Here is a 23,802-nt window from a genome sequence, read left to right on the forward strand (position 1 = left end):
CTTCAAAATCAATAATTTTGGAGAGAGTAAAATATTGTTTTCAAGTACTCTTTTTAATGCAGTATCAAGTCTCAGGGTTAAGCATTGTTATTTGTGGATACCAAGTAATATTTTTTTCTTCTGTTATTTAATTTTTTACAACTTATTTTGGAACTTATTAATTATTTTAGCATTCATTAAATTTTTTTTTTGAATTTTGAATTCTCTCCCTTTACTCCTTCTCCCATCTATTTTCAAGGCAAGAAAATGTTATATATATCAATTACATGTATGATATCATGCAAAACATATTTGCCATGTTGCAAAAGAAAACAGATAAAAGAACTCAAGAAAAATAAAGTAAAAAAGTATGCCATGATCTGAATGTAGACTCCATCAGTTCTTTCTCTGGAGGTGACTAGCTTTTCATTTTTATTACATTGGCTTGACCTACCCATGAGCAATTACTGTTTCTCTTATTATTTAGCTCTATCTTTATTTGTGTGAAGATGTTTTATAATTGTTTTCATATAGTTACTGTGTTTGTCTTAATATTTAATAACATTATAACAGAATATTTAAAATTTTTGTGTGGTATAATGAAATGTGAACTGAAATATTTTGGTAATTTTACTAGACTGTAATTTCTATAAGGTCAGTGTCTGACTTAATGTTTTTTAATCTTGTGTAGAGACTAAATGCAATATAGTTCTTCAGGTACTAAGTGGATATTAATTCCTTATAAATCAGTGTTTATTAAATTGAATAAAATTGCAAATTAAAAGTTATCACGAACTTATATCATGAGATTCAAAAGTTTTATTGTCATTAAACCTGAAATAATTACTAAAAACAAGAATCAGCCCTACTCGTGTAATAATTTTGGCAAATTGTATATATGTTGTTTCTAAATATTCTGCCCTTTTTGAAGGATAAAGGTCTATAAAGAAATATCTGTAACACTTCGACCACACATTGATTTAGCATGGAATTATAATAACTAAGCATTAGTAAACCATTCAGTTTAACATGGTGCCCTATTTAGCCAAAAAATTTAGAGAATGAGAACATGAAGTAATAGAGAACATTAAAATATTTAATAGCTTTTTTCTCTTTCATTATTTTCATGCACAGTTATATAGGTGGTTCTTGTCTTTTTTTTAAGCTAGTCAGTTAACATTTATTAAATACATGCTATACTTTAGGCACTGCACTAAATGCTGGGAATAAATACAAAGAAGGCAAAAGGTAGTCCCTGCTCTCAAGGAGCTTCATACTGTGTTTGTCCTTTGTTGCCAAAGAAGACCATGCCATCAGAGAAATGATGACATGGCTTGCACTTGACTCTGTTTTGAGTGAGGGAGGGCTGTGCAGGTCACCAGCCTCACCTCTCCTCCAGAGCCATCTGAATCCAGTGACCAGATATTCGTCAAGATGACTGGAGATGACCCAGGATGAGGCAGTTGGGGTTAAGTGACTTGCCCAAGGTCACATAGCTAGTGATTGTGAAGTGTCTGAGGTGAGATTTGAACTCAGATCCTCCTGACTCCTGCACTGGTGCTCTATCTACTGCACCACCTAGCTGCCCCTAGTCTCTAGCAGTAGTACATGGTTGGAATATAACACTGTGACCAGTGGAGGATGCCATTCAACCCTTTTGTGTACTTCAGATAAGAGTGAAGTTCATTTATATACCTCTTCCTCCACTTTTGTATCTCATTCATCCCAATGATGAGAAATATCAAATTTCTTCCACTTTTGCCTTCTTTCTGCACTAGTGTATTCCTTTTATCCTTCCTTCTCTTACGCTTCTTAAAACCCTCAGAACAGAACTACTTCACCTCTGTTTTTCTTATTTAACTTCCTTAGTACCCTTTGAAAATATTAAGATTTTGAGGAGATACTTGTTTCTTCTCCTACTATTAGAAAGTTAGTACAGTGGGGACAGAGCCAAGATGGTGGATTAAAGACAACCCAGCTGAACTCTCTTAATATTTCCTTCCAAAAAAATGTAAAAATAATGCCTCAAATCAAAATTTGGAGCCATAGAGCTAACAAAAGATCAGAGTAAAGCATTTTTCACAGCCTATGAAAACTTAGGGTTTCATCAGGAGAAGTTATTGATAAGAGAGTGGAAACCCGACCAGAATCCACAATCACAGTAGCAGCAGCAGCTTGGGGAGCTTTCACCTCTGAGAGGGTAAGAGGGGTGGGACAGTTGGTCAGAAAGAGATACAGGAAACCCTTTACCTGGCACTGGGTTCAGTTGTCACTTATTGCCAACTATTGCCCATACACAGTGCTGGGTACCAGTTTCAGGATGGAGAGGAATGCTGGAGGCTGGTCACAAGGAAGCGGGTACCCTATTATCAGTTTCAAGGCAAAGAGGGGCACTAGGGTTTGTGGTTGCAGTAGAACAGGGACCCTTCCTGGGTAAAGACCAGAGTGTAGACCACAAGAACAGTGACCATATCTCTGCCAGCATCCCACTACTTTGGAAGTTTTGAAAATTTTCAGACTCTCAGAACTAGCTCTGAAAATAGCATTATGAAAAATTCTGAAACCTGGCATAGGGCCACTCCACTCCCAGGTGCATAGAGCACAACTGTAACATAAAGTTAAAAGTCAAGAAATAGGTTGGAAAAATGAGTAAATAACAAAAAAAGAATTTGACCATAAAAAACCTGTTACAGTATCAGGGAAGACCAAGACAAACTCAAAAGAAAACAATTGGAAAACAGCTATAGACAGAGCCTCAAAGGAAAATGTTAATTGCACCCAAGCCCAACAAGAATTCCTGGAAGTATTAAAGAAAGATAAGAATGGGAGAATAAAAATGGAGAAAAGAAATGACACTGTTGCAAGAATATCATGAAAAGAGAATTAATTGCTTGGTAAAAGAGGGACAAAATAGTCTTAAAAAACAGAATTGGCCTGATGTAAAAGAGGCACAAAAATTCACTGAATAAAAGAATTCTTTACAAAGCTGAAAAGTCCAATTGGAAAAAGAGGTACAAAACTGTACTTGAAGAAAACAATTTTTTAAAAATTAGAATTGGACAAATGAAAGCTGATAACTCTATGAGACATCAAGAAATGATAAAAACAAAGTCAGCAGAATAAAAAAAATAGAAAATAATATGAAATGTCTTATTGGAAAAACAACTGACCTGAAAAATTGATTGATGAGAGATAATTTAAGAATTATTGGACTGCCTGAAAGCCATGATCAAAGAAACAACTGTGAAGGGGTTCCCTGACCTTGTCTTTTTCAGTTCCCATATTTTCCAAAAAACGCTGAACCCTAAGTATGCAGGAGACTCTGAATGTGTCCTACATGGAATCCTCATTTTCCCCCCTCCCCCAACAAACAACAGTTTTTTGCTTGTACCTCACGCTAGACTCTGTGTGTGTGTTTGGGAGTCAAGACAGGTGCCAGTCAGTCTGTACCAGACTGAGAATCTGTTTCTGCATCTAGGACCCTTGTAGATAAGCAGATCATCCTTTCTTTGTAGTCTGGCCATTCCCAAGGGGAAAGAAGGCTGCTTTTGCCATTTTACTTATTTGTGATTTTTCCTCCCCTTTGGGAGGAGAGTAGTTCTTTTCCTCCTCCCCTATGACTTCCCCTTTCCCCTGTAACTTAAATGCCAAGGCTTTCCCTACACTGCTAGGCTGCTTGATATAGGGAGTTTCCACATGCATATGCCTTTTTTCTTCTAATAAATCCAGTTCCAATGCATGTCTCATGGACTTGTGATATTGTTTTTGGTTAACACAGCTTGGACATCATATTTCAAGAAATTATCAAGGGATATTACCCTGATACCTTGGATCCAGAGGGTAAAATAGAAATGGAAAGAATCTACTGGTCAGCTCCTGAAAGAGATCACAAAATGAAAATTCCAGGGATATTATATTCAAATTCAGAGTTCCCAGCTCAAAAGAGACAGTATTTCAAGAAGCCTGAAAGAAACATTCAAATATCACTGAGTCACAGTCAGAATCACCCAGGATTTAGCAGCTACCATATTGAAGGAGCAGAGGGCTTACAACATGATAGTCTAGCAGGCAAAGGAGCTAGGATCACAACCAAGAATTTTACCCAGTAAAACTAAGTATAATCCTTCAGGGATAAAAATGGATATTTAATCAAATTGAGGACTTTGAAGCATGACTGATGAGAAGACCAGAGCTGAATAGAAAATTCGAAATTCAAACAGAAGACTCAAGAGAAGCGTAACAATGTAAACAAGAAAGAGTAACAAGAAAGAGGACTCAGTGAAGTTAAACTATTTGCATTTCTGTATGGGAAGATGATACACATAGCTTCTAAGAACTTTGTCATTATTAGGGCAGTTAGCAGGTTGTATGTAGACAGACAGACAGGTAGACAGGGCATGGATGTGACTTAACTATGATGGGATGGTTCTCTTCTCTCTGCCCTCCCCCAGAGGCACTGGGAGAAAGAGGAAGAGTGGAGAAAACTGTCATAGATAAAAAAGGACGAGCTTTTACAGTGGAGCAGCCCCTGGTGGGGGTGGGGGTGGGCAGCGCTTCTGTACTTGAGCCTCACTTCCATTGGACTTGGCTCAAAGAGGTTCAAAGTGGAAGTGGGAGGAGAGAGAAGGATAAACAAGCACATAGTGAGGAGGCTGAATGCAAAGTAATCATAGTTGTGAATGGGAGGAGCTAACCCATGTAACCCGAAGCGGTTGTGTACAAGAGACATTTGAAATAGAAAGGCACACACAGAGTTAAAGTAAAGGGCTGGTGCACAACCTAACATGCTTCACCTAAACAATAGGTATATTATTTTTCAGTTGTATCTGATTCTTTGTGACTTCCCTGGCAGAGGTACCACAGTGGTTTACCATTTCCTTTTCCAGCTCATTTTACAAATGAGGAAACCGAGGCAAACAGGGATAAATGAATTGCCCACTGTCACACAGCTAGTAAGTGTTTGGGGCCAGATTTGAAGTCAGGTCCTCTTGATTCCAGGGCTGGTACTCTATCCACTGTGCTACCTCACTGCCCCAGAAGAGGTGAAGTTTTGAGGGAAATAAGAGTTGTGTGTTCAACATGCTGAATTGACACATATATTAAAGATATCCAGTTTGAGATATATAAAAAAGCTTTTGATGGTGTCAGTGTCATCTTCATAGTAAAGAAAATTGAATCCTTGGGAGCCGATGATATCATCAAAAGATATACTATCTAGACAGAAGGGCAGAGTGTTTAGAAGAGAGCGATATCCTGAAAACCTAGAGAGCTGAGAGTATCTAAGAAAAGGGAGTGATCTAATTTGTCAGAGGTCACAGAGTGATGAAGGATAAGGAATGAGAAGAGGACATTAGATTTGGGCAATTAAGACAACATTGGCAATTTTGGAGAGACCAATTTCAGTTCAATAAAGTAGTCAGAAGTCAGACTACAGAGGAATTAGAATTGAGTTAGAGGAGAAGTGGAGGTAATAGCCTCTGTCAAGGAGTTTAGCTGAGTTGGGTAGGGCATGTATTGGGATAATTGAATTAAATTAGGGTTTTTTCAGGGATAGGAGAGACAAGGATATGTTTGTGGGCATTAGGGAAGAAACCAATAGGTAGGGAGAGATTGAAGATTAGAAATTGGGGATGGTAGATGAAGTAGGTACTCTGCTGGGAGAAGATGGGACTATGGGTACATAGGGAAGTGTTTGCCTTGGCAAGGAGAAGGTACACCTCTTCATAAGAGAGGAAGCTGAAGGAAGAGAGTGGGGGAAAATACTTGATGAGATGAGTAGAAGGGGAGCTTACATTCCTATATGGGAAGATGAAACATATAACTTCTAAGAGCTTTATTATTATTAGGGCAGTAAGAAGATGTGTATATACACAAAGGGCATGAGTATGAGTTGACTATGATGGAATGGGGCTCTCAGTAAAAAATGACCTCTGTTTTTCAGGGAAGTATGAGATATGTTTTTTAGCTGACAGTGTGGGGTGGCATGGGGATACTTTAGTTGGGATAAAAAGGTTTGGAATTCCCTGACTTCCTTCAAGTCTCAGCTAAAATGCCAAATTCTGTGGAAGGCTTTTCTCAGTCTGGTCAGTGGGAGGGTGATGTGATTAGGGGTGTCGACTAGCTTTGCTTTGTTGCAGTGTGAGCTCTGGTGAGATTATGTAGTGTAAATCCATTCTCAGCCTGTTTTGATGATTTTTTTTCAATTTCCATTCACCAGTATGTGAATTTGGATGAAAGGGCAAGCATGAGAGGAGGAATCCAAAGTTTTGAGTTTTGTAAGACTAAAGATTCAGCTTTATAACTAAATATGTTACCCTGCATAACTGAAAATGGAACTGGGGCAAAAATGAATCTTTAATGATATAGAGGATTTTCAAGCATTGAAGATGAAAACACAAAAACTGAGTAGGTATTTTGAGATGCAAATAGAAGTCCAGAGAACCCTAGAAATGAGCAGTTGGAAGGTGCTTTATGCTGATGTAGTGTGCTACTATTCTGAAACAGAGATAAGAAGCAAGTTTCCCTTCATAACCTTTTAAGTCTTTAAAGAATATTAAATACTCTTTAAGTATTTAATTAAGGATTAATTAAATACGAAATATTGGTCCTTGTGTTGGAGTGATTCTGTTCTGAGGTTTTTAAAAGGGGAGAAAGAAGTGACGGTAAATGGAAAACAGAAGCCAAGAGAAACATTTAAATTGCAAACCTCAACAAATATATAAAGCAGTGATAAAGAATTGGGTGGAACCTGCCAATTCCCATCATTGGAGTAGGTGAGAAGAAGAGTATGTAAACATGGAAGAAAGGGATAGGGGGAGCAGTCATGAATCTCACACTCATCCGAACTGGATATACACACACCCACACTCTCAACAGGGAAAAAAGGAGGTTGAGGAAGAGGTTAAAAGAGAAGATCCCAGGGTAGAAATAGTTGAAAGAAAAACCTACTCCCTCATCCTGAAGATATTAGGAAGAAAATAAAGCAAAGAACTAGAATTTATGAGGTTACGCCTTACATTGCCTCTCTGATGATTGAGTAATGGTCAAATTTTGGCATATTAATTTGATGAAATTTTAGTGCAGTGTAAGAAATGATGAAAGAGATAATTTCAGAGGATCCCATGCAATATGGATTAGAAATCCTTTGCAAAATAGTGACCAGAACCAGGAGAACAGTTTATACAAGCTCAGCAACATGTTAAAAAAAAATAAATAACTATGAAATTCTTAAGAATTGATCAAAGCAATGACTAACCATGTTGTCAGATGATGTATGATGAAATATCCACATCCTCACAGAGAAGTGCAGAAAGTGCTGAAAAATAAACTTCTTTTTAGATGTGTCCATTGTGTGAATTCATTTTCCATGGCTATTCTTATTTACTCAAAAGCTTTTTCCCCTTGGGAGGGGAGATAAGGGTTAGCAATAGTGATGTCTAAAAAAACAGGACCACTGAAATCTTTTTTTGAATGTTCGTAAAATTAATTAGAAAACAGAATCAGGGCAATTTTGAAAATCATATATAGAATTTATCATACATTTTAAAAAGCATTATGGCAAGAAAAATCATGGTTTCATTCAGTCTTCTTTTTGTGTTCATGTGTATGGAAATTAATTTTTAAGTTCAGAATGAAAATTAAAAATAAAAAGAATTTCAGAACTTCTCAAACAGGTACTTGAGATAGTAAGCATTTAAGAGCCTACTGTATGCCAGACACCATGTTAAGTGCTGGACAGGCAGAAGATAGTAATAGCTTCACCATATTCTTATTTTTTTTCTGTATGTGAACACAGGCAAAGGAGTGGTAGTGAGAAATGAATGGTATAGTACATTGCAAAGGTGACAAATGTCCATCAGCTATATGATTTTCACATATAGGGACAGAATAGCTTTCTCTTTTCAAAGTAAATAAATAGCTGCTTATTCTTTGTGCATGAGATGAACATTTAATATGTAGCTGAAAATCAGAACACTATTTCAGCATTGATTTACTATGCATCTAATATGGACAAAGTGCTGTGCTGTTAGCGGAGGAAGATACTTAGGTAATTAAGATATTCTCTTCTCTCATGGAGCTTGTGTTTAGGACTCTTTAGTACTGGCGGTTGGTTTGGTCTTAGGCTGGGAATCACATCAAAGCTCTGTCCGCTCCTTGTTCTTCACCTTGAAGAATGCCAAGGAAGTTTAATCCTAGGGACTACTCTGGAATGGTTGATTTTGTACAGTCTTTGGGTCCTAGGTCAATTGTATTAATCTAAAAATTAAGTTTATTTCCTATAGTAAGCTATAATCATTTTTTAGAGTTTTCCTCCTATTTTATCTTTTCAGTACATTTGTAGGCTAGTTGTAAGTGTAAAATGTGTTTTCATTTTTATAGACAATCCTATCAAACCACAGGAGTAGGAGATTGCTTTCGACAGCAGTTGGGGTCACGTCTTGCATGGACATTAACTGCAAATCAGCCTTCCTTACAAACCGCTACCTCAAAAGGCCTGCCAAACACTGTTTCTCGTAATATGACTAGATTAAGAAGAGATGCAGATACAAGTGGTGAGTAAGGATATATTACTATAATTTTTCTAAATCTGCAAGGAATTGCTAGATCATGGTGGTGCCAATCATTACTAAATCATAAATGTGGTGACATTAAAAGTAGAAAAATGAATGGAATGTAAGTTTCTCAGAGACTAACCTTTCGACCATGAGAATCCCCCAGGTATTACTTGGAATTGTTTGGAATGTAAGGGTATAGTGTGCCATTCAGAAATTTGAGGATTCAGAGAACCTAACCCTGTTTTGAAAAATCACTAGCACCTATAAGAATCCTTTCCTGATCTGCTGTCCTTTATCTGCCACAAGCTCACACAATCCACAATCACACTTTGCCACTGTTTTACTTTTTTCTGGATTTGAAGATCCAGAACTTTTCCCATTCTCCCAGTCTGAACTCCATTCCTTACCTATTTCCTCTTGCAGTATTTGAAATTTAAACTCAGATCTTTACCTAAATGCTCAGACTCTGTTACTTGTTGTCTGTGCCTTCTTGTTCGGCTTTGCCTTCTGAATTCTGAAAATAACCCACCTTCTCAGATAAAAACCTTGCTCATGTCCTTAATTTGGCCTAATATCCTGGACCCTGACTTTGGCTTCAGCCTCAGGAATTATGGTAATTACAAAGTCTGTTTGTATGCAAATTGCCCCTTGACTATAAGATCTCTTAGCTTTCAGGCTACTCTGCCCACTTTGCTTCTTATTCTAGCTCCCACTTAATCATTTAACCATCTTATATTAAACACCTGTGTGCAGAGTACTGTGCTAGGTGCCGAAAGAGATTGAAAGAGTAGAAAATACATGATCCTAGCACACAAATAAAGCAGATGTACATAAAATATATTAAATATTTCAAGGATAATTGCAGCCTTTAAACACTTTTTATGACATTTCATGAGTGGTTCTAGCAGAAAAACAGAATCACCATGAAGACTTGATCAGATTTGGGATAGGAACCAAGAACTCCTTACTGCAAACTCAGCAATTTCTACTACACCAAACTCTTTGACACTATTATTAAGAAAAGTCATGGGAGTTCATAAGAAAGGAGTACACAAAGTATAGGTTAGGTATAAAGTTGGAAAGACCGTGATCCATTGAGAGTTTCCAAGAAAGCTTCATGGAAAAGAGGGCAGCATTTAGCTGTCTTTTGAAGAGCATGGATGAGATTTCAACCCTTGGAAGGGAAGGCATGCTACTCATAGGGACAGAATAGTGTGACGAAAGTCCAGATGTAGGAAAGGGCAGGAAACATATAGGGCTTGACAGGCAATTCATGTTAACTTGAGCATAGAGTAAGTGTAAGAGGAGACTTAAAGAAATTAGAGAGACTCTGGCCCTTGTTGCTGTCTTAGAGCCTGTATAATCGTATAACCATAAATCTTTATTGCATGAATGGTCTTCCCAATGCCAGTGTTTTGGTAAGGCTCCCAACTAGAGTCTCAGCACTATTTTGAGGACTGTATGATGGAAAGAGCACTGAATGTTGATTCAAGAGACTTGTGTTCTTGAACCAGTATAGCCCCCAACTACCTCTTTGACCTTGGGCAAGTCTTTTAACCAAGGCTGGGCCAGAAGATTTCCAAGTACCAGATCAGTGATACATTTTATGATGTGTTTTAAATATAATGCTGATGTCTGTACTTTCTTATCTGCTGCTTTGGATAAGGGGCAGTGAAGTTGTATTCTGAAGTGAGATGGCATACTCCCAGACTATGGAATATAGAGGAGGGAATTTTTAACAAAGGTGGTGGGTAGGTCTTGTTACTTCTTCCTTCTGTTTCATACCAAGCTCCAAGAACTGTTGGTTACATCTCAGCTTTCTTTCTTCCTGAATGAAATGGCAGGTTCAAATAGATCAAACCTGGAGAGTGGTTCAGAAGGATTCAGAGCTCTAAATCTTCCAGATCAACATAAGACCTCAGTGCCATTCCCACATCACTGACTGCCTGTCAGATTTTGGCTATCTTGTGTTTCAGACTCAAAATGTTAAAAACAGAGCTCATTATTCTCACTCTCTCAAATGTCCTTACTCTCTCAAACATACCTTTTTGTTTTTTAAACTTCCTTATTTATTTTTAGGGAATAGTGACTACTTTAGTTCATAGCCTTGGTGCCATTCTTACCCCCTTACTCTCACTCACTCCACATATCCAGTAAATGTCAGATGTTATTATTTCTACTCCCATGATACCTCATCTCTGTCCCCTTCTTTTCATTCACTCAGCCACTACTGTCCTGTCTCTTGGTCTGCTGAATCATTAACTCATTTGCTTTCTTCTACAGCTATTGCAACAACCTCCTAATTGCCTCAAGTCTTTCCTCATGTTGTACTTTGTATGATTGCCAAAGTGATTTTTCTAAAGTACAGGAACTATTTCAGTACATGATTCCTGTAGTTAGTTAAAGGAATCTCCTGCCTCTACACTTTAGTAAACTCTATTGGCTCCTCATTATTTCTAGGACCCAGTATGAACTTCTTTGGCCTTTAAAGCCCTTCAAATCCTGGCCACAACTTAACTTTCTAGCCTTCTTATTCTCTTTCTCTCACATTGTGGTCCAACCAAACTGACTTTACTCTTGCTCACGTTTAACATGACATTTAATTTCCTGTCTCCATGTCTTTACACTGTCTGTTCATATGCTGAGTGAATTTTCCTCTCACCTTTACATCTTAGAATTCTAAGATTTTCCTTCAAAACTCAACTCAGGTATCACATCCTACCTGTATATACCTTTATGTGCATTTTGTCTCTCCTAGCTAGGAGGCTGTTTTAGTTTTTTCTGTATTCCTAGCACCTAGTGCATAATAATTGGTTTTTGAAAGGGTCCTTATCCTAAGTGTCTTTCATTGTGCCAGCTATAAGGTACAGATAGATGGTTCATGGAATTTTCCTTTCCTGGTGTGATTTTTAAATCAAAAAAGTTAGAATGCCAGGTTAAATGACTTTTTAATTTCTTGTGTTGGTTTTTTTTTTTTTGCTACTTTGGACATTTTCTTCCAAGTTTATTGCCTTTATTGTTTAGTCAAATGAGAATATTTGCCAATATTTTTATATTCTGTCTCTGTCATTCCAGTCTCATGTCTTATGTAGACTCATGAGAGTTTGAGGTTGTTTTCCCCTACTGGGACTGACATTTCTGTCATTTAGGTAATCTTTTTTTCATTTTTGCTTTTAGTTTTTGCTACTGTTTTTTTCTAGGACTCTAGCCTTTAAAAATTATTCATTCACTTTTATTCATTAATCTGTTTGCTTTACAAATATTAGCTCTTTCTCTCATCGCCCTCCCCTTCATCGAACAATTAAAAAAAACCTGGAACATAAAAATGTGCTTACATGTTAATGATGTCGCCAAATAAGTTCCCGTACTCGCCTTGTCTCATTTGGCATTTTTAAGGCCATCGTTTCTCCGAGTTAAGTGGTACATTTGTCATTGCGTTGATAAGAACTGCAGACCTTTTTGTTGTCTTATATTTTGTGTACTTTTCATAGAATTACTGTATCTTAGCAAAAGAAGAGGTTTTAGAAGCCATACAGTTCATCAGAGATCTGAATAAGAATCCATTCTACAACAACTTATTTCTTGTACTCCTTACTTTTGTTGAAGACCTATAGTGATGGGGACCCACGATGCCCCGAGGCAACCCATTTCCAGTTCTTAGGAAGATTTTCCTTATATCAAGCCTAAATTTTCTTCCTTGCAAATTCTGTTTTCTTTCTTTTGTATGCTGCTTAGTTTGTCAATCAAATTCCTAAAATGTAACACCAGAAACCCCTAACCAAGGTAGAGTACAGCATAGTTAGCATATCCATAGCTTGGTATGATGCCTTAATGGAGCGTAAGAGCATCTTATAGTTTACTTTTAATCTTTTATTCTGCTAAAAACCTTGGATTTGTGTTTTGTGACTTGAGGGCCGTTAGGCATTCCTTTGTCCCCTTACTTATCTTCAGTTTCCACTCTGTGGCAGCTAGCTATGTTTGACTTGATCTTTCCAGGCCTAATGGTGTTCAGCTTGGCAAGAGAAGAATGGAAGCACACAAGAGGTCAGAAGGTTCTTTTACCTTGTGTTAACAGTTTCCTATCTACCGTGAGCAGCAGTTCTGCTCTTTATTTGAACTTCCTCTTTTCCAATAGAATGATAGCGTCACTTCTGTTCTTTCCTTTTTGGTTCTTTACCTAACTGCAGCCCTCTCCTCCTTCCTTAATCAGTAAGCATTTATGAAGTCCATGCTGTGTGTCAGACACTGAACTAAATACTGGGGAAAGACACAAACATGGTACTTCAGGGAGGACTGGGTGGTGAGACAGCTTGTCAGTCTCTCTCTCTCTCTCTCTCTCTCTCTCTCTCTCTCTCTCTCTCTCTCTCTTTCTCTCTTTCTCTCTCTTTCCCTCTCTCCACACACACACACATGCACACTGTGTGAATAGGTAATTTCCCATGGAAGTCAGTAGCAGTGAGGGTTGGGAGAAGGTGACAAAGAAAGGCCTCTTGCAGAAGGTGAGATTTGAGTTGAGTCTTGAAGGATGCCAGGAATCAGGTAAAAGGGGATGGCACTCTAGGATGGGTACAGTGAGAGGAAAGTGTAATGCCCTTCTTTCCAGTTCTTTATTATTGCCCGAAGTGGGATATCATGTGGTGGTATTCATGGGGCCTTTCTGTCTTTGACTTCTGGAGTTTTGTACCAAACAATCAGATCTCTGGGTCAAAGCCTATGAACATTTTTTATCTTTAGCTTGTGTCTTTACCTTAGCATAATTGCAAGGTACTTTTTGAAATGGTTGGATAATTCACAGTTCCACCAACAGTACATTCATTTGCCTGTTCTCAGCTTCTCCAACATTGATTATTCTCACCTTTTGACATCTTTAAAACTTGAAAGACATAACTTAAAAAAAAAGTTTTATTGATGCCTTTTGCCTTTTACAGCACTCTCATTTCCTGATATATGCTACACCAAAATATCTCTCCTTTGCCACAAAGAAAAAAAATGATTGTTTACAGACATAGCTTATCACCTCTTCTCTGGGGCCTACGTACTAGCTCCTAGAAGCACTGGGGTCCCAGTCATTGTATTGAATCTGAGTTCAACTGCTCTTCAGTTTTCTTTTTTTGTCATAATTATTGTTGATATTGTTCCCCTTGTTTTGCCTTTTTTTTAAGTTTGGAAAAGTCTTCTCTTGTCAAAGTCTTCTCTTGTTTTTCTGAATTCCTTGTATTGCGGTAATATTCGCTTACATCACAGTTTAGCTTTTCTTCTGTTGATGGGCACCTATGTTTTCAAATTCTAGCTACCACAGAAATGCTGCCACAGATATTTTGGTATTTATGGAACTGTATCCAAAAAGTTATTAAATCCTTTCCTCCCTCCCTACATTTCCTGGAAACTATATTGGTAGAATAAACATTTGTTCTAGTTTTTTTCCTGTTTATTTTAAAAAAGATCTTTAGGAAGTGATTCCATGATCTTCTTTGGAAACTCCTTAGTTTCTAGGATTTTGTTCTTTCATAAAATTCATTTTTGTTAACCCTATTTCATTTTCCTTGAAGCCTGTTTTCTCTTTTTGGTAATCATGTAGATAGAAGTGTCTTGTTGGATATAATTTGAAATTTTTTTTTCCTTAAAATGAAGTAGCTCTGCTGTTAAATATCCTTTAATATTGTTCTGTTCTAGGTGCTATAGAAATAACTGAAGCAGCCCTTGTAAGAGATATTTTATACGTCTTCCAAGGAATAGATGGTAAATACGTCAAAATGAGCAATTCTGAAAATTGCTATAAAGTTGAAGGAAAGGTATAGTTCTATATTGCAACATTTGAAAAGGAAAAGTGCCTGGGGACCTGGCTTTGGGGTTGTGTAATATGTTTTGGGGACTAGGGAAAAAGTGACTTGTAGAAATTGATGTGATGGTTGCCCTGCCTACGGTAGCCTTTATCCCTTAACCTTTCTTGAAATGTGGGAGAGCTGATCTGAGAAATTGACTTCCCTTTGTTCCTGTGACATCTCAAGACAATGTTCAAAGCTGCTTTGACCATAATGAATAGTTTGAAGTAGTTTTTTGTTTAGTTGAGTACTTGGTCTTCTATCTTGCTTCTCACTAGTGCAACTCCACCTTTCAGCTTTGAGTACCAGTGCCACAGTTTATTTAAGTCGTTTCTGATGTTGGTGTCTTTGCCACTGATTGGAGATTATATCTGAGGCACAGGTAGAATTGGTTTATATTATCCAATAAATAAAAAAGGGAAGATGTCACATTCAGTGCAGTATTTCGTTCTTTCCTTTACAAATCGACCATCTCAACTTTGGTCGCATAAACCAGCTAAATGGACTTGGGGCCAGGTGGAGAAGTAAGTGTATATTGGGTACAGGTTACCAGTTCCCTAGCAGGATTACTGAAGAATGGATTGCACACTATTTATAGAAGTACAGAGAAATTCATTCAATAAATATTTATTGAGTAGGAACAAGAAGGGGAAAAAGCATGTAGTTCATTATCTTTTCTAATACTGTTTAAAAATGAAATCTTTTAAAGCCAACCTATTTTATCACTGTCTTTAAACTACTTATCTCTTGGTCCTGTGTCTACTGATATATTTACTTGCATTTTGAAGGATGATGTATTCATTAATTTTAGTTTTTAACCTGTTGAAGCAATTTATTCCTCCTTTAGACTGCCTTTAACAAGTTTTTGGCATTAATACTTGACAGATTTTTGAAATTCTAGTTTTTGAACATAGATTTTTTTTTTTAATTGTTAACTACTGGTATGTTGAATTTTTAGGCAAACCTAACCAGATCTTTGAGAGATACAACAATAAGACTTGCTGAATTAGGATGGCTGCATAATAAAATTAGAAAATACACTGACCAGAGGAGTTTAGATCGAGCATTTGGACTTGTGGGTCAGGTATGTTTATTACAAATGTAAGTACTTTTTTGTTCTCTTTCATTTTGAGAATTGCTTCTTCCCCCAATTTCCCACTATGAAAAGGAAAAGACTTAATTTGATTTAAAATCAGTATTTCTTAAAAAAAATAAACTATTTTTGATACAATAGGTAAATGATAAAATAGGTAAATACAGGGTTGCATGTGTAGTTTTTGTTTGTATTAAGAATTAGATACTAAATTTTGTTTGTATTAAATATCAGAACCATAGATTAAAAAAATCTGAGCTGGGGCTATTCATTCTGAGTCTATTCATTCTGAGTGTTCATTGAGCAAAGAAGTGGCATTCATGTTTTTCTGATTCAAGGAATTCAAGCAAACTGTGGTAGGTATGGGAGAGAGCAAACAAGCATTTATTAAGTACCTGCTCTGTGCCAGGTACTATTCTAAGCTTTTCACACAAATTATCTCATTTGATGCTCAGGAAACATCCTGTGAGATGTTATTTTTTTGCCACTGAGAAAACTGAGGTAGATAAGAGGTTAAGTCAGTAGCCCACAGTCACACAGCTAGTAAGTATCCAAGGCTATGTTTGAATTCAGATCTTTCTGACTCTAGGCCCCCCACTGTTTTACACCCGGTCACTGAGAAGGATATAAAGATGAGAATAGACATATTCTCTGTCCTCAAGTAGTTTATAATCTAATTGTGGGAAGTGGAAAGAGTGAGTTACATACACAGATAAGTGCAAAAAAAGGTGGAATATGATAGAGGCAAAGAAGATTATTACAAGTGCTCTAGGGAAATTGGAAAAAATAAAATCATTGAATTTTAGAGTTGATAGGGGCCTTAGAAATCATCTAGTCCAACTCCATCAATTTTCAGATGAAGAAATTGAGGCCCTAAGAAGTGAAGTAGAAAAGAAGTCTGAATTTGCCTTTATATTTATTTAATGCATTATGGTACGCAGTGGCTCCCCAGGTTGATTTGTAAATGTAAACTAAACAGAGAAGTAATTTTTAAGACAATTCATTAATTAGTTTAGTGTTAGTAGTTTTATTTTGAAATTGCTGTTTGTGCATTGAAATGTTCTCACATTAGAAAAGAATCAAAATATTGTAGATGTGTTGTTTTGCTGTTGATTAGCAGTGTGACTGAGTATTTAATCTGTATGGAATTAATTTTTCTCATCTGTAATATGAAGACTTGGATTAGATGACTTTGGGTCTTTCCCAAATCTAACCTCCTGTGATTTTATGATACTATGAGTTTCTGTTACTACTTACTATAGGGAGATTGCATTGTACTCTTGATAATTTCATTGTAAATTATCCTAGTTTATATCTTCCTGATTCATTCCTGTTTTTTTGTAGGTCACAGGTATATTTGGACTGTGTGTTAGATACAAAGCACGTGAAACACAATGGTAACATGGTAAAAAAAATAAGCAGACCCATGTGAAAGATTTTTTTTTTTATTTCAGCTTTCAGAATGCTTTCGCATGTTCTGAATTTTGATCTTCTGAACAATTCTGTGAAGTAGACAGGGGAAATGTTGTTTTCCTTATTCTGCAAATAAGGAAATGGAGCTTTAGAGAGATTAAATGTTACCCAAAGTCACATGGCTAACAGATGTTCAGAGGTACTTCTAATCTTCTCATTCCTAGTCCAGTGGTTTTTCACTCTAAAAATTTAGCTTTTATATTTTTGCTATCTTACATAATTTCTTTGGAATACTTAATCACAGTAGAGAAATCCGTAAATACTTTTGTCATACCTTATTCCTAATAACTTTGATTTTGTTCCTATTATTTGAAAAGAAAATGCTTCCTTAGAATTGGAGATTTTTCATTTTTATATAGTGGCTGCATTGAGCCAAGGCAGGAGAAATTAGTTTTTTATTTCTCTAGAGAACTGCTATTCTCAAATACATTTAGTGATATGTTATACATGTTATAACCTAGCGTATCTTTATTACATAATAGTATTCTCCACTCTGAGTCCTACTCTTATTCAGCCTCAGACCCTGGATTCTAGGAGTCTATGATGTCAGAACTCAAGCCTGGCAGATTCTTCCAAGCTAGAAAGACTGCAAACATTGATCCAGAGACAGAGTAGTTTTTGTTGGAGGACTGGGAGAGGTTGATTATCAGGGAGCTGGCCACCTGTGGATGAATCTTTCAGTAATATACATGGGGAATCATTGTTTTGAGGGGATTATACTTGTATCACTATTAGGAATCTCTGTGCTGATAAAATCATTGGTACTTGCAATCTATCATTTTTAAAGCACCTGCTGTGTTCCAGGCACTCATGTTAGGTGCTGGAGATACAAGTATACAGAATGAGATAATCCCTCTTCTCCAAGAACCTTCCATTTTCCTCAGAAGTGGTAGTGTGTATGAGTATATACAGAATTAATATGAAGTAATTGTTGGGGAGGGCACTAGCATTTGAAAGGATTAGAAAAGGCTTAATGCAGAAAAGGTGACGTTTGAGCTGTAGACTGAAGGATTGGCTGAGGTTGTTGTGTTCATCCTTCGTTCCCACAGAAGACCATGACAGCAGAGAAATGATAACTTGACTTGCACTTGACTTTGTTTTGAGTGAGGGAGGCCTGTGCAGGTTACCAGCCTCACTTCTCCTCCAGACCATCTGAATCCAGTGACCAGATATTCATCAGGATACCTGGAGATAACCCTTGAGGCCAAGGCTTATTCAGTACTCACTTAGGGTGAGGTGTGCTAATTTTGGCATAATAATTAATACCAAGAAGACACAGGGGCTCCATCAGCCCCCACCACACCATCCATACGTGGAACCATCGGTTACAACAAATGGAGAAGTTCTGAATGCTGTGGAAAAGTTCACTTACCTTGGTGGTGTACTTTCCAGGGATGTATACATTGACAATGAGGTTGATGCATGCGTTGTCAGAGCTAGCTCAGTGTTTGGGAGGCTCCAAAGAAAAGTTTGAGAGAGAAGAGGTATTAGACTGACTACCAAACTGAAAGGCATGCATTAACCTCAGTGTTGTATGCCTGTGAAACATGGACCAGTTCCATGCCAGGAAACTGAATCACTTATATTTGAAGGGTCTTTGGAAGATTCTGAGGATCAGCTGGCAGGACAAGGTACCAGACACTGAAGTCCTTGTTCAAGTTGAACTGCCAGTCATTCAAACTATGCTTCAGAGAGTGCAACTCCAATGGGCTGGCCACATTGTTCGAATGCAAAATGTATGCTTGCCAAAAAGAGTATTTTATGGGGAACTGACATGGGGCAGATGATCACATGGTGGTCAGAAGAAGCGATACAAGGATACTCTCAGGGTCTCAAGAACTTTGGATTTGACTGTGCAACATGGGAGACACTGGCACAGGACTGCTCAGCATGGCATGCCCACATCAGAAAGGGTGCTGTGCTCTATGAGCAAAGCAGAATTGAGATAGCACAAATAAATGCAGGCAATGCACATTTGGAGTATCCACCCCAAATGTTCACATGGACTGTCTGTGACCATTTGGTGGTAGAGCATTCAGAGCTCATATTGATCTAATCAGCCACAGTCAGACACACTAAAACTTCATTTTATTATGGTAATGTCATTTTGGTCCTCTTTGAAAACAAAGGACAACAACCAACCAAGGTGAGGTAATGCCCATTCAGTGAATAGACCTGTTTAAGAAGTTGTCAGGGGATGGCCCCTTTTTTTACATTGTGCTCGTCCTTCCTTGCCGAAGAAGACCATGCCATCAGAGAAATGATGACATGGCTTGCACTTGACTTTGTTTTGAGTGAGGGAGGGCTGTGCAGGTCACCAACCTCACTTCTCCAGAACCATCTGAATCTAGTGACCAGATATTCATCAAGATGACTGGAGATGACCCAGGATGCACTGTGGTTGTGCACAGAATATTAAGGCTGCTTTTTAAAAATTCTAGCGCATTATGAAGATGCTCAGGGCAAAAACTGTTTGACTAACAGCCATGGAATGAACCTTAACCCCAACAAGAAAGGCTCCATGTTCAAAAAATGGGAGGCCATAGCCCTACCAGATCTCAAATTGTATTATAAAACATCAATCATCAAAACCACTTGGCACTGGCTAAGAAATAGAGGGACAGACCAATGGAATAGATTAGGTACTCAAGACACAGTAGTCAATGAATATAGCAATCTACTGTTTGATAAACCCAAGGACCCCAGCTTCTGGGATAAGAACTCACTGTTTGACAAAAATTGCTGGGAAAACTGGACAAGTGTGGTGGAAACTAAGCATAGACCAATGCCTGACACCACACACAAGAATAAAGTTCAAATGGATACATGATCTAGGCATAAAGACTGATAGTATAAACAAATTAGGGGAGCAAGGAATCGTGTATTTGTCAGATTTATGGAGAGCAGAGTAATTTTTGACCAAACAAGAGATAGAGAACATTATGAAGTGCAAAATGGATAATTTTGATTACATTAAATTGAAAAGCTTTTGCACAAACAAACCCAATGCCACCAAGATTAGAAGAGAAGCAGAAAATTGGGAAAGAATTTTTGCAACTAGTGTGTATGATAAAGGTTTCATTTCCAAAATATATAGAGAACTGAGTGAAATTTACAAGAATACAAGTCATTTATGAACAGGTAGTTTTCAGAGGAAGAAATTAAAGCTATATATAGTCATATGAAAAAATGCTCCAAATCACTGTTGATTAGAGAGGTGCAAATCTAAAACAGCTCTGAGGTACTACATTACACCAGTCAGATTGGCTGACATGACAAACAGGAAGATGATAAATGTTGGAGAAGATATGGGAGAGTTGAAACACTAATTCATTGTTGGTGGAACCGTGAGCTGATCCAACCATTCTGGAGAGCAATTTGGAACTATGCCTAAAGGGCTACAAAAATGTGCATGCCTTTTGACCCAACAATACTGCTTCCAGGACTGCATCCCCAAGAGATCATAAAAATGGGAAAAGGTCCCACATGTACAGAAATATTTACAGCAGCACACTTGGTGGTGGCCAAGAACTGGAAATCAAGGGGATGCCCATCAGTTGGGGAATGGCTGAATAAATTGTGGTATATGAATGTAATGGAATACTGTTGTGCTATAAGAAATGATGAACAGGAAGACGTCAGAGAGGCCTGGAAGGACTTTTATGAACTGATGCTGAGTGAAAGGAGCAGAACCAGAAGAACTTTGTACACAGCAACAACCACAGTGTGTGAGGAATTTTTCTCTAGACTTAGTTCTTCACAGCAATGCAAGGACCTAAAAAATTCTCAATGAACTTTTAAAGCAAAACACCTTCCACATCTAGAGAAAGAACTATGGAATTAGATCACAGAATGAAGCAGACCATTTTCACCTTGTGTTATGTTTTGTTTTATAGTTTCTCCCATTCATTTTAATTCTTCTGTGCAACATGACTAAGGTGAAAATGTATTTAATAGGAATGTATGTGTAGAACCTATGTAAGATTGCATGCCATCTCAGGGAGGGAGTGGGGATGGAGGGGGTAAGGAGGGAGGCAGGAGGCAGAAAACTGAAAACAAATAAAATGATTTAAAATTTAAAACACAAAAATGGGAAGCCGTAAATGAAATTTACGTTGATGTCAAAACTTCTAACTTTGTTCTTTCTCTTCTGTGCTGGTTTTTACCAAAAAGTTAAAAAAACAGATACTGAAACAACAAGTCTGTTAGATTCACAAGATGAGGGAAATCATGATTCAAATGTAGGCAAATGGCTTGAAAGAAACTGGCAGTAAACTGATTTCAAGCAAAAAACTTTGAGACTATTTATTCCCTCTATCATATTTATCTGAAAAAGGAATATAATCTTAGGCTGAATAGCCCAGATATTAAACACACACTTTAATATAGTATCACAGATGTATCTCAGCCTTAGTCTGTGGTCTAATGATTCAGAATTGTGTTTGTACCTTCATTTCACAAACTTCTTTTCCCTTCATCTAATTATTTCCATATCATCCAGAAAGAATGTTCTGTTGCAGGGATTTAATCTTTCACATGCCTATGCTGGAGTACGAATTTACCCAACTGGGTATAGAATAACTCCCTCACCCTGGTTGGTTATTGTGCTTTAGTGGAAATGCTTACTTTCTATAGAAAACATTTTAAGCATCTATTAAGATTTCAGGCTTTTCAGAGGTTGTCATTTCATGTGACAAATATTTGTTAAGCTACTATTATATAATAATAACATGTCTATAACATATGCTCTATGATAATTACGGTTGTCTAATGGTAATGCCTGACCTTTACGCAATACTTTAAAGCTTACAATTTGATAAGGAATTAAATGCATCTAAATTCATACCAAATCAGGGCATCTCACTTTGGAATAGTTTTCATTTTTAGGAAATTTTCTTTATTTTTAATTAAAATCCACCTTCCTGTAACTATTCTACCTGTAACTTCTGATTCTAGCATCCAAACCAAGTACCTTTTTAGACTTATAGTCTTACAAGTGATTAAAGTGTATTATGTTCTCTCCGTCTTTCTCCATTCTCGCCTGCCTTAAATTAATCTTTTATTTTCTATCACTATTTCTGTCAACTCATTTTTGTATGACATGTTTTTTAAATTCTTTCACCATCTTGATTGTCCTCTATGGTTCAGCTTATCAATGTCTGTTCTAAATGGTGAACAGAATTTAACATTATTTTGGAAGAGACCTGAACATACAAGAACCTAGTGTAAAACTCTTCTTCTTTTTTCTGCAGGTTAATGTTTTGTCAATGAAAGCCACATGTACATTAGCCTTTTTGACTTTTATGTCACACTATTGATATTGAAATTCCAGTTCAGTGAAACTTTTTTTTAAAAGAATAGATTTTTTTTTTTTTAGCAATAGCTGTTTTAGCTCTTTTCTTGTAGAGTTGATGTTTTGAATCTTTGTTCAGAACTTTATATTAATCCCTACTAAATTTAAATTTGTTAGCTTCAGGCTGTTGTTCTGGCTTATTGAGAACTTTTTGGAGTACTGTGAGCATGTTGATTAGTCACCAAGCATTATTAAGTGTGTCAGGCATAGTGTTAAGTGCTGTAAGCATAAAGCACTCCTTCCTCTCTTGCTTCCCATGGTCATTCATCATTCATTCATTCATTCGGGCAGCTAGGCAGCACAGTGGCTAGAGTTCTGGGCCTGGAGTCCTTTCATCTTGAGTTCATATCTGGTTTTAGACACTAGCTGTGTGACTCTGGTCAAGTCACTTAATCTTGTTCACCTCAATTTACTTTTCTGAAAAGTGGGACAATGGTAGCATTTACCTCTCAGGGTTATTGTGAGGATCAGATGTGATAATAATTATGAAGTGCTTCGCACAATCCCTGAAGCCTAGGAAGCGTTACGGGAATGTTAGCTGTTAGTATTTATTCAGTTTTACCGCTTCAGCATTTTTATCCATTACCTTTTCTCTGTTCACATTACCACTAGTCTAATTGAGACCTCTGTCGACTCTTATCTGGACTGCCCAGTAGCCTCCTAATTCATCCTCCTTTTTCTAGTTTTTGCCCAGTTTCTAATCCATCCTCCACCTACCTAGGAAATGGATATTCTTAAATCACAGAACTGACTCCGTCACATGCCTGCTCCAGGAGCTCTGTTGTTTTGGATCATATATAGACCTTTCTGTTTGGCATTTTAAAAATCCCTTTACAATCACCATCATATAGCTCAAATTCAGAAATGGAAATGCTTCCACTAATGGAAATGGCAGTAAAGAGTATGCTTTACCATCTATCCTGTTGTACCCTAAGGGCCACTAGGCCTTTCTGTAGCTACATTTTAAACTTCTATACAGTTAGTGTAAGTAATAAATCTCCTAAAGTGGCAGCTTTATTCTGATTCACACTGCATATTTCCGTTGGGCTGAAAGCAGGGATCATATTTTATATGATTATATCTTTGATAGCACAAATTCAGATATATGCAGCCACTTCATTCTTTATACTATTTTTTCCTCAAGTAGAAGGTGAATTTCTTCAAAGCAGGATTGACTTTCCTATTTATATATTTATATTTTCTATTTATATGCTTTGCATATGGTAAGTACTTAATAAATGTTTTTTTTCTTCATTCATCTGGCTATAGTCTATTTGTGCAGACTTAATACATATTATTTGACTATATAACTTCACTGCTAAAAACCAAACCAAACCAAACTTAAGGAATTCTCTTTTGCCCCTAGACTAAATTATAAATTCAGCCCACTATTTAAGGCATCTAGTTCCAACTATGCTTTTTATTTATTCCATTATATTCCTTTACTACATTCTTTGTTCCGGCTAACTGGGCTACAGATATTCTTTGAATATGATATTCTTTCCTCTACCTCCATGAATTCATGTA

The 23,802-nt window shown here is 37.1% G+C and overlaps 1 protein-coding gene across 5 annotated transcripts in view; it reads left to right on the forward strand.

Moving 5' to 3' along the window:
• Nucleotides 1–23,802, forward strand: part of TUBGCP3 (tubulin gamma complex component 3) — a 146,982-nt gene that overhangs the window by 51,299 nt on the left and 71,881 nt on the right. For all 5 annotated transcript variants that reach the window (XM_072621944.1, XM_072621948.1, XM_072621946.1 and 2 more), the window contains 3 exons: nucleotides 8,359–8,531; nucleotides 14,208–14,326; nucleotides 15,315–15,440. In XM_072621944.1, coding sequence (XP_072478045.1) covers nucleotides 8,359–8,531; nucleotides 14,208–14,326; nucleotides 15,315–15,440 — 418 coding nt within the window. The remainder of the gene's footprint in view (nucleotides 1–8,358; nucleotides 8,532–14,207; nucleotides 14,327–15,314; nucleotides 15,441–23,802) is intronic.

The sequence above is a fragment of the Notamacropus eugenii genome, chromosome 6, assembly GCF_028372415.1.
Source record: "Notamacropus eugenii isolate mMacEug1 chromosome 6, mMacEug1.pri_v2, whole genome shotgun sequence".
Classification (NCBI taxonomy): domain Eukaryota; kingdom Metazoa; phylum Chordata; class Mammalia; order Diprotodontia; family Macropodidae; genus Notamacropus; species Notamacropus eugenii.